General features: G+C 36.4%; 1 protein-coding gene across 5 annotated transcripts in view; it reads left to right on the plus strand.

Annotated features, from left to right (window-relative positions):
- Positions 1-13,123, plus strand: part of Miga (mitoguardin) — a 563,944-nt gene that overhangs the window by 21,061 nt on the left and 529,760 nt on the right. For 3 of the 5 annotated variants that reach the window (XM_083139480.1, XM_083139484.1, XM_083139469.1), the window contains exons 3-5: positions 2,784-2,937; positions 4,572-4,742; positions 8,884-9,054. In XM_083139480.1, the coding sequence (XP_082995606.1) occupies positions 2,784-2,937; positions 4,572-4,742; positions 8,884-9,054 (496 nt within the window). The remainder of the gene's footprint in view (positions 1-2,783; positions 2,938-4,571; positions 4,743-8,883; positions 9,055-13,123) is intronic. The other 2 variants (XM_083139489.1, XM_083139493.1) reach the window with 2 other exon arrangements.

A 13,123-nucleotide genomic window follows, 5' to 3' on the forward strand; every position in this document is an offset into this window, starting at 1 on the left:
TTTCCCCTACTATTTGTTTATGTGTACCATGCAGGTACAGCCGGGCATTGAATCCTGAATGGCTTGGTTCCCATCCACCTTTTATTCAGCTTCAACCAAGTGGCCCAGGGGGAAAAGAGCTAGCATGTACAGTCACAACGGTGCAAGACTATCAAGTTCTAAATCACAATGTCGAGCATTCCATGTAACTGCCCATATAACATGCCACTTTGCCTCAAACTGGACCTCTCTGATGGCGCAGTGGTAGCATCGCCACCTTGTACTCGATTGGTCCCGGGTTTGATACCCGGTGGAGGCACAAGTGGTTCGGATCCCACTTTAAACTGTGGGTCCAGTCCCGATTAGTCTTACTGCGCATAAAGTGGACTTTAAACACCAACTCACCACTTTGCCTCAAACTGCCATATGTTGTAAAATAATAACATTTGCCTTTTGTTTACTTCTAAAAGAAAATTCTAGAAGTCTGCTAAGAGTCAAAGCTTGTGCATGGTAAGTCCTCAAGGTACATTTTGGTGCAGCATGGTAAACAATATTGTCACGATGGCATAGTGGTAAAGTCATCACCTTGTAATCGAGGGGTCCCGTGTTTGATACCTGGTGGAATCACTTAGTGGCTCAAATCCAACTTTAACTGTAGGTTCAATCCTGTTTAGCACTAAATATAAAGCAGATTTAAATATCAAACCAACAATCAAAGACAATAGTGAGCATTGTATTTTATTAGAAAGTGCATTTCTTTACAAGTGATATATGTAACCAAAGCAAGCTTGAAATTTTTCTGTTTTCCTCACCCCCATCAAGCATTAACATTTAGTCTGTGAGGCACTTGAATGACCCCTGATGTTATTTACATTCTGCTCTGCTGTGACTACAATGCCTTTTATGTTTGAGAAACTGGAGGTCCATTCAGTCTCCACTTAATAATGTTGGGACGAATGCTGATAGATCTGATGTACCAGTAGCCACACAACATGATGTAAACTTCAGGGCTGTTTCAAAGTTGCCACAATCCACATACTGCTTCCCAACACTAAGATGACATTTTAAACAAGCCTACACGGCAAGATTGTATATGGTTTCTATCTTGTTATTGTGCCATATCCTTTCTTCTCCTGGTGTTTTACATGATTTTGCTAACTGCCAGTAGTTACCTGTTCATTTGTGTTGGTAAAAATGTGTAATTCCCTACCCAAGATATTGTCAAATATTTAAAAGTAGAATAATTTTGAAAGAAAGTGTAAGACATATACACTGCGTTTGTGAAAATTGCAACACCAAGAAGGATACATGTGATTGAAATTTACATTATACCACAGATTAGGTACATGCCAATACACAAATGATTAGATTACAGAACTGTTCATGATCTCTGACCTTGAGAACTCAGTATGGTATGAAGCCCCCATGTGCTGCAAACATAGCCTCTACACGTCGTTGCATGGAATCAAAGAGATCCTGGATATGTTTCTGTGGAATCCCCCTCCACGCAGTTTGTATGCAAGTCCACAAAGCATTGACAGTGGTTGCTGGTGGACCGTGACGAACAAGTTGCCGACCAACCATATCCCAGACATGTTCGATGGGTGACATGTCAGGCGAATCACATATGCCCAGACATTGTCCTGCTGAAATATGGCATGTGGAGTTGCCTGAAGGATTGGCTGTACCTCGGGCTCTAAAAACTGCCCTGATGTAGTGGTTGCTGTTCAGATTACCTTCAATACGTAGGAGGCAAGATCACATGTTGTATCCAATGGCACCCCAAACCATCACACTTGGCGTTTTTCAGCTATGCTGCTCAACAATGCAGGCTGCCAGATTGCGTTCACCACAGTAGAGTCTAACACATATGCGGCCATCACTGTAGGACAAGTTGAAGTGGGACTCGTCCGAAAACACTACATTTTGCCACTCAGCACGCCAGCGACGGCGTTCACGTGGCCATTGCAGTTTGAGGCGTTTGTGGTTTCTAGAGAATGAAAGCTGACGCAATGGCATTCGTGCCACCAGTCCAGCCTGCGGCAGACGGCGTTGAACCGTCGACGCAGACAGGTCGAGCCAACACTGTGGACGAAGCTGTACGGTCCGTTACAGCCATGCGGACAAGATGGCGGTCATCCCGTGCTGTAGTCACATTGCGTGGTCCAGTACCTGCCCGTTGGGCCATTCTTTGTGGGTGTTTGCAATTTTCACAAACAGCAGTGTATGTTACAGAGAAGAGAATTTTTTGACTATCTTTATTGTGATATTAATTTTTTCCCTTCTTGTTGGTTTCATTGCTTGTTCATATCACAAAAGCCAAACACAGTACGAAAAAACCTGACAGTTTGTTTTAAGTAACATCAATTCAACGTCTACAAAATAAAAAATTCCTTTCTAGAAGCACACCCATAGCAGAATTAATCACCTGGGATTTGGGTAACTGACTGGATAATTCAAACTGTGGGAGATGTTGTCAGTAAATAGACTATAAATTTGCACTTATGAATTAATATCGCATTTTGCACTTGAATCTGCATCATCTCATGACAAAATTTAGCAGATAAATGAAAAACACCTTTGAGAAATGTACTTTACACTGGTACACATTTTATGCTTCTGTCCAAGACTAAATATGCTTGTTCCTACACATCTGTTTTATCAATCCATCATTACTGTATTAACCTGGAGAGGCAGAAGAGCTGTGTAAATACAACTTAAATTAAAAAATAATATTAGTACAATGTTTTAAACTTCCATTTACTTTAAGAAAATAACCATATCCTCATCTCTCTCTTGATTAGGTCACTGTGGTTTCAGTGACAGTTGGCTTGGCACTACTTGGAATCTTTGCTCGTTACTTGCGCCGGAAGAGAAGAATACTGAGTGCATCAGGCACCAAGAAATTTCTGGGACGTCGTGCAAAGGGCCAGCACTCAGTAAGGAGTCCAAATGGAGGTCAGTGTAGATTTGTAGCATCTTGATGACATTTTTGTTACATTCAGGAAATGATTTTGTTTCACATAATTTTGCTAACATTATTATATTTTCAGCATGTGGTTACTGTGTGCATTTGGTTTAACTTATTATTATTTTTGTAATTTATAGAAATTGCATTGATTGATAAAATGCCATATTTTTAATTTTTTTTGGACTTCTTCACAAGAACAAAATTTCAATTTATTAATACTCTTGTTATTGTTTAAACACTTCTCCAAAACTATTGGTATTGTTTTTTTTATATGAAAAATGCTTTTTGGAGAAAAAAAAAATAGAAAAGAAAAGCTATCTTTGGTGGTAAATGTACCCTAGTAATAACTTTGCAAAGATAAACTTTACTAGCAGGTTGCAAATTAAACTTTTCCCTTTTGAAGGGGAAGTGGGATCTGGTGCTGGATTAAGGTGTTGACCTGCTCTTTTTTGGGTCAATACATTCATCTTTATATTAGTACTATTAACAGCTAACAACAGTAACTAGATGAAAATTAAAGAAATCTGGAGAAAAATCTGCTTCTCAAGCCTTGACCATGGCTTCCAAACTTCTGTTCCATCAAGGAGTTTAGATTTTTAGTTTGAAACAGTCTAACAACCCCTCTTCCAGTAAAAAAAATGCAAGATGAACTTGGAAAGTAAATTTATTCATCCATCCTAAATTGATTTTTATCCAGTTGCTTTGATTCATGATTCATGGTATCAACTGACTGGGAGTTACTCGAATTCCAGGAACTTTGTGGGAATTATATGTTATTTGTGATAATTCATCACAAATGTGAAGAATTTGTGACACCAAAATGTCATCTGAAACTAAACATTTAGAAGTTCCTTTGTATCATACCTGTTTAGTGCTTGTTAAACCATTAGTGAGTATGATTTATTTACACTAGAATTACACTTAAGCTTGTAATTTAAATTTTACTGATTTTCCAACTATTAAAACAGAGGTAAATTTACAACAGAAGCACACTTACTCATAGGTGGGAAAACAGACAGGCGAATCTTACCCTTCAATAAATATAAATTTGAGTTGTCCTCTAGTACTGAATTGTCTCCTAATCATATATTGTGATTGCCATTTGAACTTACAAATATCTTGCAGATGGAGCATAAAATTACAGTACGTATAACAGCTTTGTCCATTTCTTAATGAAACTATATTATGATTTCCAAAACTAATAATGTTTAAGAAGTAATTATACTGTGCCAAGATTTATTTTAATTTGTAGTTTTTCATGGTTGATGTCTGTATGGAGAGACCTGACATTCATGATTTTTTTTTAAAAAAATTGAAGAAAAAAAAGGATTGTAAATTTATCCAAGGAAGTGAATAAATTATGTGCATATTTCATAAAATCAATGGCTAATTAGTAGAGTTGTGGCACAATGGCAAATATGTCACAGACATGGCGGCTTGAATTTTCACTTACTTTTTAATGATAGATCATCACTTGTGTAATCATCGTGAACTTTTTGCCACTTTAAATCGGATTGCTAGAATGTTTATTACTGATGATTCTGTAGATGATGCTCTGTTATCATCCTGCTTTGAGTATTCTGTTTTTTTTACAAATAAACACTATATTCTTCCTGCACAGAATACAGGCACAAGTCAAAACGATTCCGCGTGACTCTTAGTGACCGCAACCTTGATGAAGTGCATGCAAAAGCCTACGACCACTCTGAACCTTCCCAGAGAATTCCTCTTCCTCCACAAGTTCCTCAGAAACACCTGCATGATCCTTCCATCCTGATGCCAAATTCTGCAGGTTAGAATATTTTCTAATGTATTGAACTTCATTTGATTTACAGTTATAATTTGTCTTACAACAGAGTATGTTCTGATCATTAGGTCATTAGGCTGTAAATTAAATAGTATATATGACAAAGGGATGATACTGATATGTAAAATTTACTGACACCAATCTCTGATGTTCTATCATAAATTATAAAATAACCTGTGGCGCAACAGCCCGTGAGGGCAAGGGGATACCTACTGACTACCGGCCTCACTCCCACGTGCCGTAGTGGGAGAGCCTCCAACCAGTTATGGGGTAACGTGTGGTCAGCACGACAAACCCCCAGTCGTTGTAGGTTTTCGTTACCAGGTTACGCTACTCATTCGTAGCTCCCAAATTTCCTCATGATGGTGCATGACCAGCAGTCCCATACACTGGTCGATATGTCAGGAGAAAAGTTGTTAGGCTACCCCCAGGAGACTCGAACCTGCATGCGTCTCGTAGCCGGAGCCCAAAGTATGATGCCTTAGACCACATGCCAACGGAGCAGGATTCTGTTCTACCAATGCGATATAAAATTGTATGTGCCCTATGAAAACCCTGAATTATTAATTTTCATTCACCTCATTAATTTGTGTATGTAACCAGGTAACTGCAATGGGTTTTGGTTTGAAAGAGAAACTATATTTAGACATTTAACTTGCAAAACAAGTTTGTGAAAAATGTACCTTTACATTGATAAAACTAATAACAAAGTGGTAGCATTTTTATTATTTATAGAAATATTAGAGTTGGTAAATTTTACCGATAAACTAATACATCAGCAAATACAGTTAGAGCACAGATTAATCTGCCATATGTCTAATATGAAAATAAATTAAAAACGTGAGAGAGGTGGAGGGGCTAGAAAATATTGAAAATTAAAAATGAAAGTAAGTGAGAAAGTGAAGTGCAGTAAGAAAGATGATTAATATGATGCCAAGTTTGGATGGAAGTTATAAATTGTACAAAAAAAAACATGGTTCTCTCACCAGGCTTGTTGAAAACTGTGGGTGTAATGCATGGGGGGTGGAGGCAGTGGACAGTAATGGAGGTGAGGGATGGGGAACATAACTGTGTGGCCTTGTTCAGGCCATGAGGTGTTGTTGCATTCATGGCTGATATGTAGGCCCTTTGCTATCTTTTAAGTACTGAGCTGTTGGATTGGGATAAGGGGTGCAAGATCACTATCTGGAAGCAGTCCTTGAATGAGATATTGTGGATGTTGGTGTGCATGGCAACAGTAAAGTCCAGGTTTTTTGGTGGGAGCAGTGATTGTTGATTCTGAGGTTGAGGGCTGTGGTTGTTTTTCTCTCCCAGGTAGAAGCCACCATAGATGTTGCAGGTGAGGATGTAGATGAGGTTAGAGATGTGTCAGGTTCCTTTGGGGTAGGGATGAATTTGCCAATGGCAGTATGGATGTGGAGTGACAATAATGGGGCAGGTTTTGCACCTGGGGGGTTGCATTTGTGGGAAGTGGGGGGAGGGGTTGTAGGGTCATGGCAGAACAGGATGTTTTGGGGGTTGGGGGGCATTTCAAAATTACTCTGGGCTTGTCAGGATCACTGTGGAGGAGGGGAAGCGGGGTAGGTAGGGTAGTGTCTGATTTTGTTGAGGTGAGGGTGGTTTTGGGTGATAAGTACAAAGGGGTTGGGTGGCAGGTTTCTTGGTGGAGGTGTACGAGGCAGCTCTGGGTATATGTTTGGTGACCAGGATGGATGGATATCTATGGTTGACTAAGGCTTGATGTATGTATGTGTACGACTTGCATGCTAGTGTATATTACACCCACAAACACATCACTGTTGTTTTTTAACTTTTCAATACCTGGCTCCATTACTGTTACATCAAGTAGCTCCGCAATTGTCCTCAAGAGGCTACGTCGACAACAAAATTTTGGAGCTCAATGCTGGACCATTAACACCAAAGACAAAGAGTTCTAACCATTTGGCTAAGCAAGATGTCAAATAGCCTGTCATTGCACAGCCACTTTGTTTTTGTTTTTATACATATAAAAGTATGACATGTAGCCTGGGTTTGTAAAATATTTTTTTAAATGTACAGTTTATTTTTCTGAAGTGCAAGCAGTCCTGGGGTTGACCCTTGGTGGAGTTCCAAAATTTCAGTGTTGACCCAGCATCGGTAGGACAGTTACAGATCTACTTGAAAGCAATGATACTGTCCAACTGTGGAAGACAAGATTAGCTCATGTAAAAGGGTAAATAGGTAGAAAAATGAAATTTGTATTTCATTTGTATGAGTTTGGGTGGTTTGTTCATAATCTCTCACTTTGTTGTGTTTGTGATGACTTTTACAATTTATTTTGCTGGCAACATTACTATGGGTGAAACACAATGATGTTTCAGTAGCAGGCGATTTTCAGGGAATCTGTTCACCTTGTCTGTTCCACCCTTACTTTGCCAATGGACTTGTCCACTTGGGTGATTTGCACTTGCATCCATGCTCTCAACACATGTAGATAGATTGTAGCAGACTCCTGTCTTGATAGGACATGGTGCACTGACCAGACATCAACCAATGAAAAGTCACCTGACCGGCCCTGGCTCTCAAAGGGCTGTTGCATCAAGGAGTATGACAGGCTATTTGCCGAAATATGGATTGGTAAAATACCAACTAATTTATCCCATCTGTACAAAATATCAAAGTGCTGAAATATAAATATTCCAAAATATTAAAGTACTGATGTTTGACATATTGATATTTCAGTAACATTAACTTGTTTTAAAATGTTGATTGTCATGTCTATATATCCATATTTTTAGAAACCAAACTAAAACTAATTCAGGTGCCATTCCCTTTTTCTCAGGAGCCAATTTTTTTTTCCAAATATGTTCCAAGTGAATCCAACAGATAAAGTTACACATTTTGAAATGTGATCTTAAAACAAACAAGAAAAAAAGTAAAGTGCTCCCCTGTGCTTAGCACCACGCCATGAAGGCATATAGGGTGTGTGGGGGTAATGCCCCACACTTTCTTGATCCGGTCATGAGTGGGGGTGATGTGATCAGATCTTAAAACATATTTTATTAATTAATAAATGCCACCAGAATGGCATTCCTAAAGAAGGCTCAACTGATAACAGCATGAATTACTATGGCCGACTACCATATCTCCGCAGATTTTAAAATTCAACTAGCAACAGTGAAAAAAATAATAATAATGACACGTTTATTATTCTGATTTAGTGATATTGAAAACACACAAACATTAAAAAACACATACTGTGCATGGTTTTTTTTTAAAAAAAAAAGATAATGAAAATTTACATAAGCGAACTTAAAGTACTAAGAAAATATGTACAGGGTGGGCACAAAGTTGCTTTCCCCAATCATTGATTTCTTCATTTAGTGAGGAAAGCAACTTTGTGCCCACCCTGTATATACAATTTGTTAGCACTGAATTTCAAATGTCAGGCGCTAGGTGAGAATTTTCAGGTGCCATGGTGACCGGGCACCTTGTAATTTTCTACCCTTGAACTATAGACCTAATTTGTAGAGGCACATATTTTTGGTAAATAAAAAAGCAAAATTTCGGTACAAAAACAGAGTCGATTTCAGGTTCAAAATAAATAAAATAAAATTTCGGTGTTATAGCGGTGAATAATCACGTCAAAACTGCTATATAAAATGACATTTTGGTTTTAAAATTGTGAATATAATCCTAAATTTGATTTAAAAACTGCACTTATTACACAAAATAAACTTACCCCTTCTAATAGCACATTTATGTAGTTACCAGAGTATTAAGTTTATTCTTGTGTAAAGCGGACCATTTTTGCTGCTCAAATATCTACAGCAGAATTAATCAATTTTCCGTGAATTGCATAACTCACAGGATACTTCAGACTTCAGAAATTGTCACTTCGGTATATAAACGGTAAATTTCGTGTTTAAAAGTATATTTCGCATTTTGCAGTTCATTTCGCATTATTTCGTGACAAAACTAGCAAGAAAAATGCACCTCACACCTTTCAGAAACTTGAAAAATGAACATTATAGCATGTTATTTCATATTTCGTGTTTTCGTCAAAAGCGAAATTTGCATACCTCTACTAATTTGTTCTCTAAAATATAAAAGAACCTCACAGGATTTTTTATTTCTTCTGGTACAGAGTACAAGAGTTGCCCAAAATGCCTTCATCCTATTAATCCTAACCAAATCTCTGGTGAAGTGGGCAAGGGAGAGGATTATCCTGCACCTATCCAATATACTCCTAAACCTTCTACTTCCCAAAATCCTGCCACCGGGAAAGGTTCATGCAGTTTGATGAAAGAAGTTCCAGGTAGAATAAGTATTTACGTAACAATAGTTTTAGCTACAAAAGCGACAGTAGCTGTAATTGCTAATGATGTACACTTTTTTTTCTTCTTTCTTGTATGTACGAGGTTTATTTTTTAATTAGGGGCCATTTTGAAATAAAACTAAAACATGCAAAGGAAGAAATTTAATTACCTCTGTGGCTGTTCATATGTACATTCAGCTACTTCTCAACGTAGTTCCCATAATTGTTGAGACCCTTGTAGCGGTAGATGAGCTTTTGTAGACCCTCATCAAAGAAATCTGCTGCCAGGTCAGACAGCCAATCCGTCACAGCCTGTTTGGCTTCATCGGTGTTGTTGTTTTGAGAGTGTTGCAATACATGGTTGCATTAACTGTTTGTCCATTCGGCAGAAGCACCCCGAACCTGTCCCAGAAGACGGTGAGCATGAGTTTCTCGGTGGAGGTCGCTTCCTTGAACTTCACCTTTGTGGGGGATAATGTGTGGTGCCATTCCTTGGATTGTTGTTTTGTTTCGGGGGTGTAGAGGGACTGGCAATAATAACGAGAGAGAAATAGTCAAAAAGTTGTCAAATTTTAAATGCCGCTTTCACATTTTTTGCTGTCAAAAACCTGATCACTGATCGTATCTCACACTCGGCAGGATTTTCAATCACCTGCACCACTTCCATTGTCCACCACAACCACACCAAGGATTTCAGAATGTGCAAATGGTGTCTGGTTATGTGCAAAGCATGTCTGTAACTAACGCACATGCACAAAATGCCAAGCAAGCAGTGTTGCCAACGTGAGCGCAAAATGGCCCCTAATTAAAAAATAAACCTCGTACATATTGCTTGCATTGTAGAATTATTTCTCTTGTAGTCTAGGGTTGTTACAAGCATAAAAACACAGTTTTTGTTGTGACATTTCAGGAGAACATACACTCCCTTCATCAGACATTTATTTTTAGTTTGATTAAAGATACAGTTATAACAATGGTTAAATTTTTTTTAACAAAAAATAATCAGTTATACAATAGATCTTGTCAGTGTTACATTGTTGTGACATAGCAACTTGACTGTGAAGCAAGCAGTTTTTATTTAATCTAAAATTAAAATAAAAACAGACTGCTGAAACAAGCAGTTTTTATTTAAAACAGACTGCTTGTTTCACAGTTAAGTTGCTATGTTACAACAGTGTAACATTGACAAGATCCAATGTATAACTGATTTATTTTTGTTAATTTTTTTAACCATTGTTATAACTGTATCTTTAATCAAACTAAAAGTAAATCTGTGATGAAGGTAATGTGTGTTCTCCTGAAACGTCACAACAAAAACTGTGTTTTATGCTTGTAACAACTGTACACTACAAGAGAAATAATGATGTAAACTTTTCACATATAAATAAGTTTAATTATGTACATCAGGAACATACATCATGGTGCCACAAATCAGGAAGCAAATTGGTTACATTGATGGAGATAGGATTTTTATTTTTGTTTCTTTCTGATTATTTGAGTATTGAATGACTATTATGACATTATGTTTGAAGGTTCACTCTTCAAAATGAATATTGAAATTAAGATTTTTTGTACTAGTTTGTAATATACAACAGTGGTTATACAAACTTTTAAAAATATTTTCCATATTTACTGCTTATTTTGTATAGTTCTGCCAGAAATAGATTTGTACATAATTCACAATAGATTTCCAATTCTTTTTCATGTAATTACAACAGAGAAAATGTATTTCCCCTCACAATGTTTCTGCAAAACAAATAAAAATTATACACTTGCAAGATTTCCAAATGCCAGAAAAATATTAGCCTGTATTGGTGATTAACTTCCACCTAATAACGATACCACTGATATTGGCTCAGCTCTATTTTTTTATTTTTTTTTTATTTTTTGTATTGAAGTGTTAAAGAGTCCTGTATGGATGTTAATGTGATATGAGGTTAACCAGATATCCATATTTGCTATATTGGCATCATGTCATATGATGGGTATTAATACACGGGACCGTGATATGTTTGTGACTAGTTCAAAAACAACAGCTGTATAGGGCAGATATATATATATATATTTTTTAAATTATATTGTGAGACCTCTAGGCATCTGTGGTAGATGTGAAAAAAGGGATGTTATTTTAACATTGTTATTAAGCATTTGTTGGCCTTTTGTCTCCATAATAGATATACTTTTTTTTATGGGGAGGCAGGGGCTACATTTGACATTTGAAGAACCCCTTCTTCAAGGATATATATGAACTTCCCCAGATCAGCATCGTAGCGAACACCATTCAATTCCTGGTGAAGGCACAGTACACAGGATTCCCACTGATCTGAAAAATCTGGAAAAGTGAGGTAATTTTGAAAATACATTCAATACCTGGAAAAATCAAGTGTTTTTTGTACTTGCCATGACTTGGGAATGAAAACAAATGTCACTTTTTTCTTGAAGCAGCTCCTTGGCGGGAGTAAAAATGCTATATAATTTATTTCCATTCATTTATTTTGAAGAATATTGAATAGCAAGTGCAGTATTAACACTTAAAACATTGTTATTAGAACGTTAAAATTCCACAGAATAAGGGGAATTTATTTTAAATTTGTCTGCAAAACCTGGATAAGTCAGAGAATTTGTTTTGCCAAAATGAGTAGGAGCCCTGGTGCAGTGGTTTGGTTCCCACTTTAACTGTGGATCCAGTCTTCATTATCCTACCTGAACACATAGTAACTTATGTGTGTATTTGCAATTATCCATTATAATTATTTAATATCGATACTTTTCTGATTGCTTTGGACAGTGAAGACATCCAATAATTTTATGAAACTCTATAATCTTTACTAATGAAAGACAAAGATACTTTTGCAAGCATGATTGTAGCTCTTTCTGCATGTTGAATATGAATGTTTGTATCACTTATTGTTTCTTTTATTATGAAAGGTGTACGATTATTCTTATGTTCTGCTAAGGTTCCATGATTTTTCATTCTTGTAAATATTTTATGGTACTGTAATATTCTTTACTTTCATGAATCAAACCTTAGTAGTTGATCGCTTAGTAGTTGTATATATGAATTATTGATTTAAAAATAATAACAGTAGGTTGACAGATTTGAATTCTTGGCCAGAAGTTCTTATTTTCCATATAATATTTTGTTTGATGTTTTTATTAATACTGTAATAGCTTGATGCATAATTAATCATTTTTCTGGACCCCAAGTATCTAAAAATGATAAGTAGTTCAAGTATGTGAAAATATGTAACTAGTGATACATAAATGCTGTCTAAAATATGACAAAGAAAAAAATGATTCAAATAGAGCAACTATAATAATTGCTGTGTGTATGAACATTTTTTATGTTATTTGAATTATGTATGGTTAGTTCAAATGGCATGGATATGAACAAGTGTAAATTTAGTAGGTGTTGGCAAATTTTCATGATTTTGTTGTAATTTATTGTATATTATATTATTTGTGTTCGCTGATTTTTTAAATTACTTCTACTTTCTAAACAGAGACAACTGCGTATCATAAACAAAGAATTCCTTTTCAGTTTATGATACTGGATGTCTTATTATAAATGCTCAATATCTGTGCATGTCGTACTTGAGTAAATGGTTTTTAATAATAACAGTTATTGATTTACATGACCCTAAGGCTAATTTCACTTGGCAGACAGGCTATTTCACACCAGGACAGAGCAATAAAGATCACAAACATCATAGCACCTCTTTTAATTATTAACTGTGAACAATATTGACGAGAAATGAAACGTCAATATCATGGGAGCGTGTGCATACAGTTAGTGGACAAAAAATTTAAAATTCACATTGTAGACAAAATATGTGGTATACTATGAAGACATTCATAAATCATGTGCATAGCTAAGAAACTGGACAACTATGAAATTATAAACTCAAAACTTTAACAAAGAAAAATCTAGATAGATTACAAGTGATTTACAAGGAATGAAGATCTGGAAGTATCAAAGGTAAGACAATTATATAACTAGTACAGTGGAACCCCGATTTTACGTTCCCTAATTTTACAGTTTCCTGCATTATGCATGCAATCCTGATGG

Source organism: Lepisma saccharinum, chromosome 1, assembly GCF_977018435.1.
Source record: "Lepisma saccharinum chromosome 1, izLepSacc3.1, whole genome shotgun sequence".
NCBI lineage: Eukaryota > Metazoa > Arthropoda > Insecta > Zygentoma > Lepismatidae > Lepisma > Lepisma saccharinum.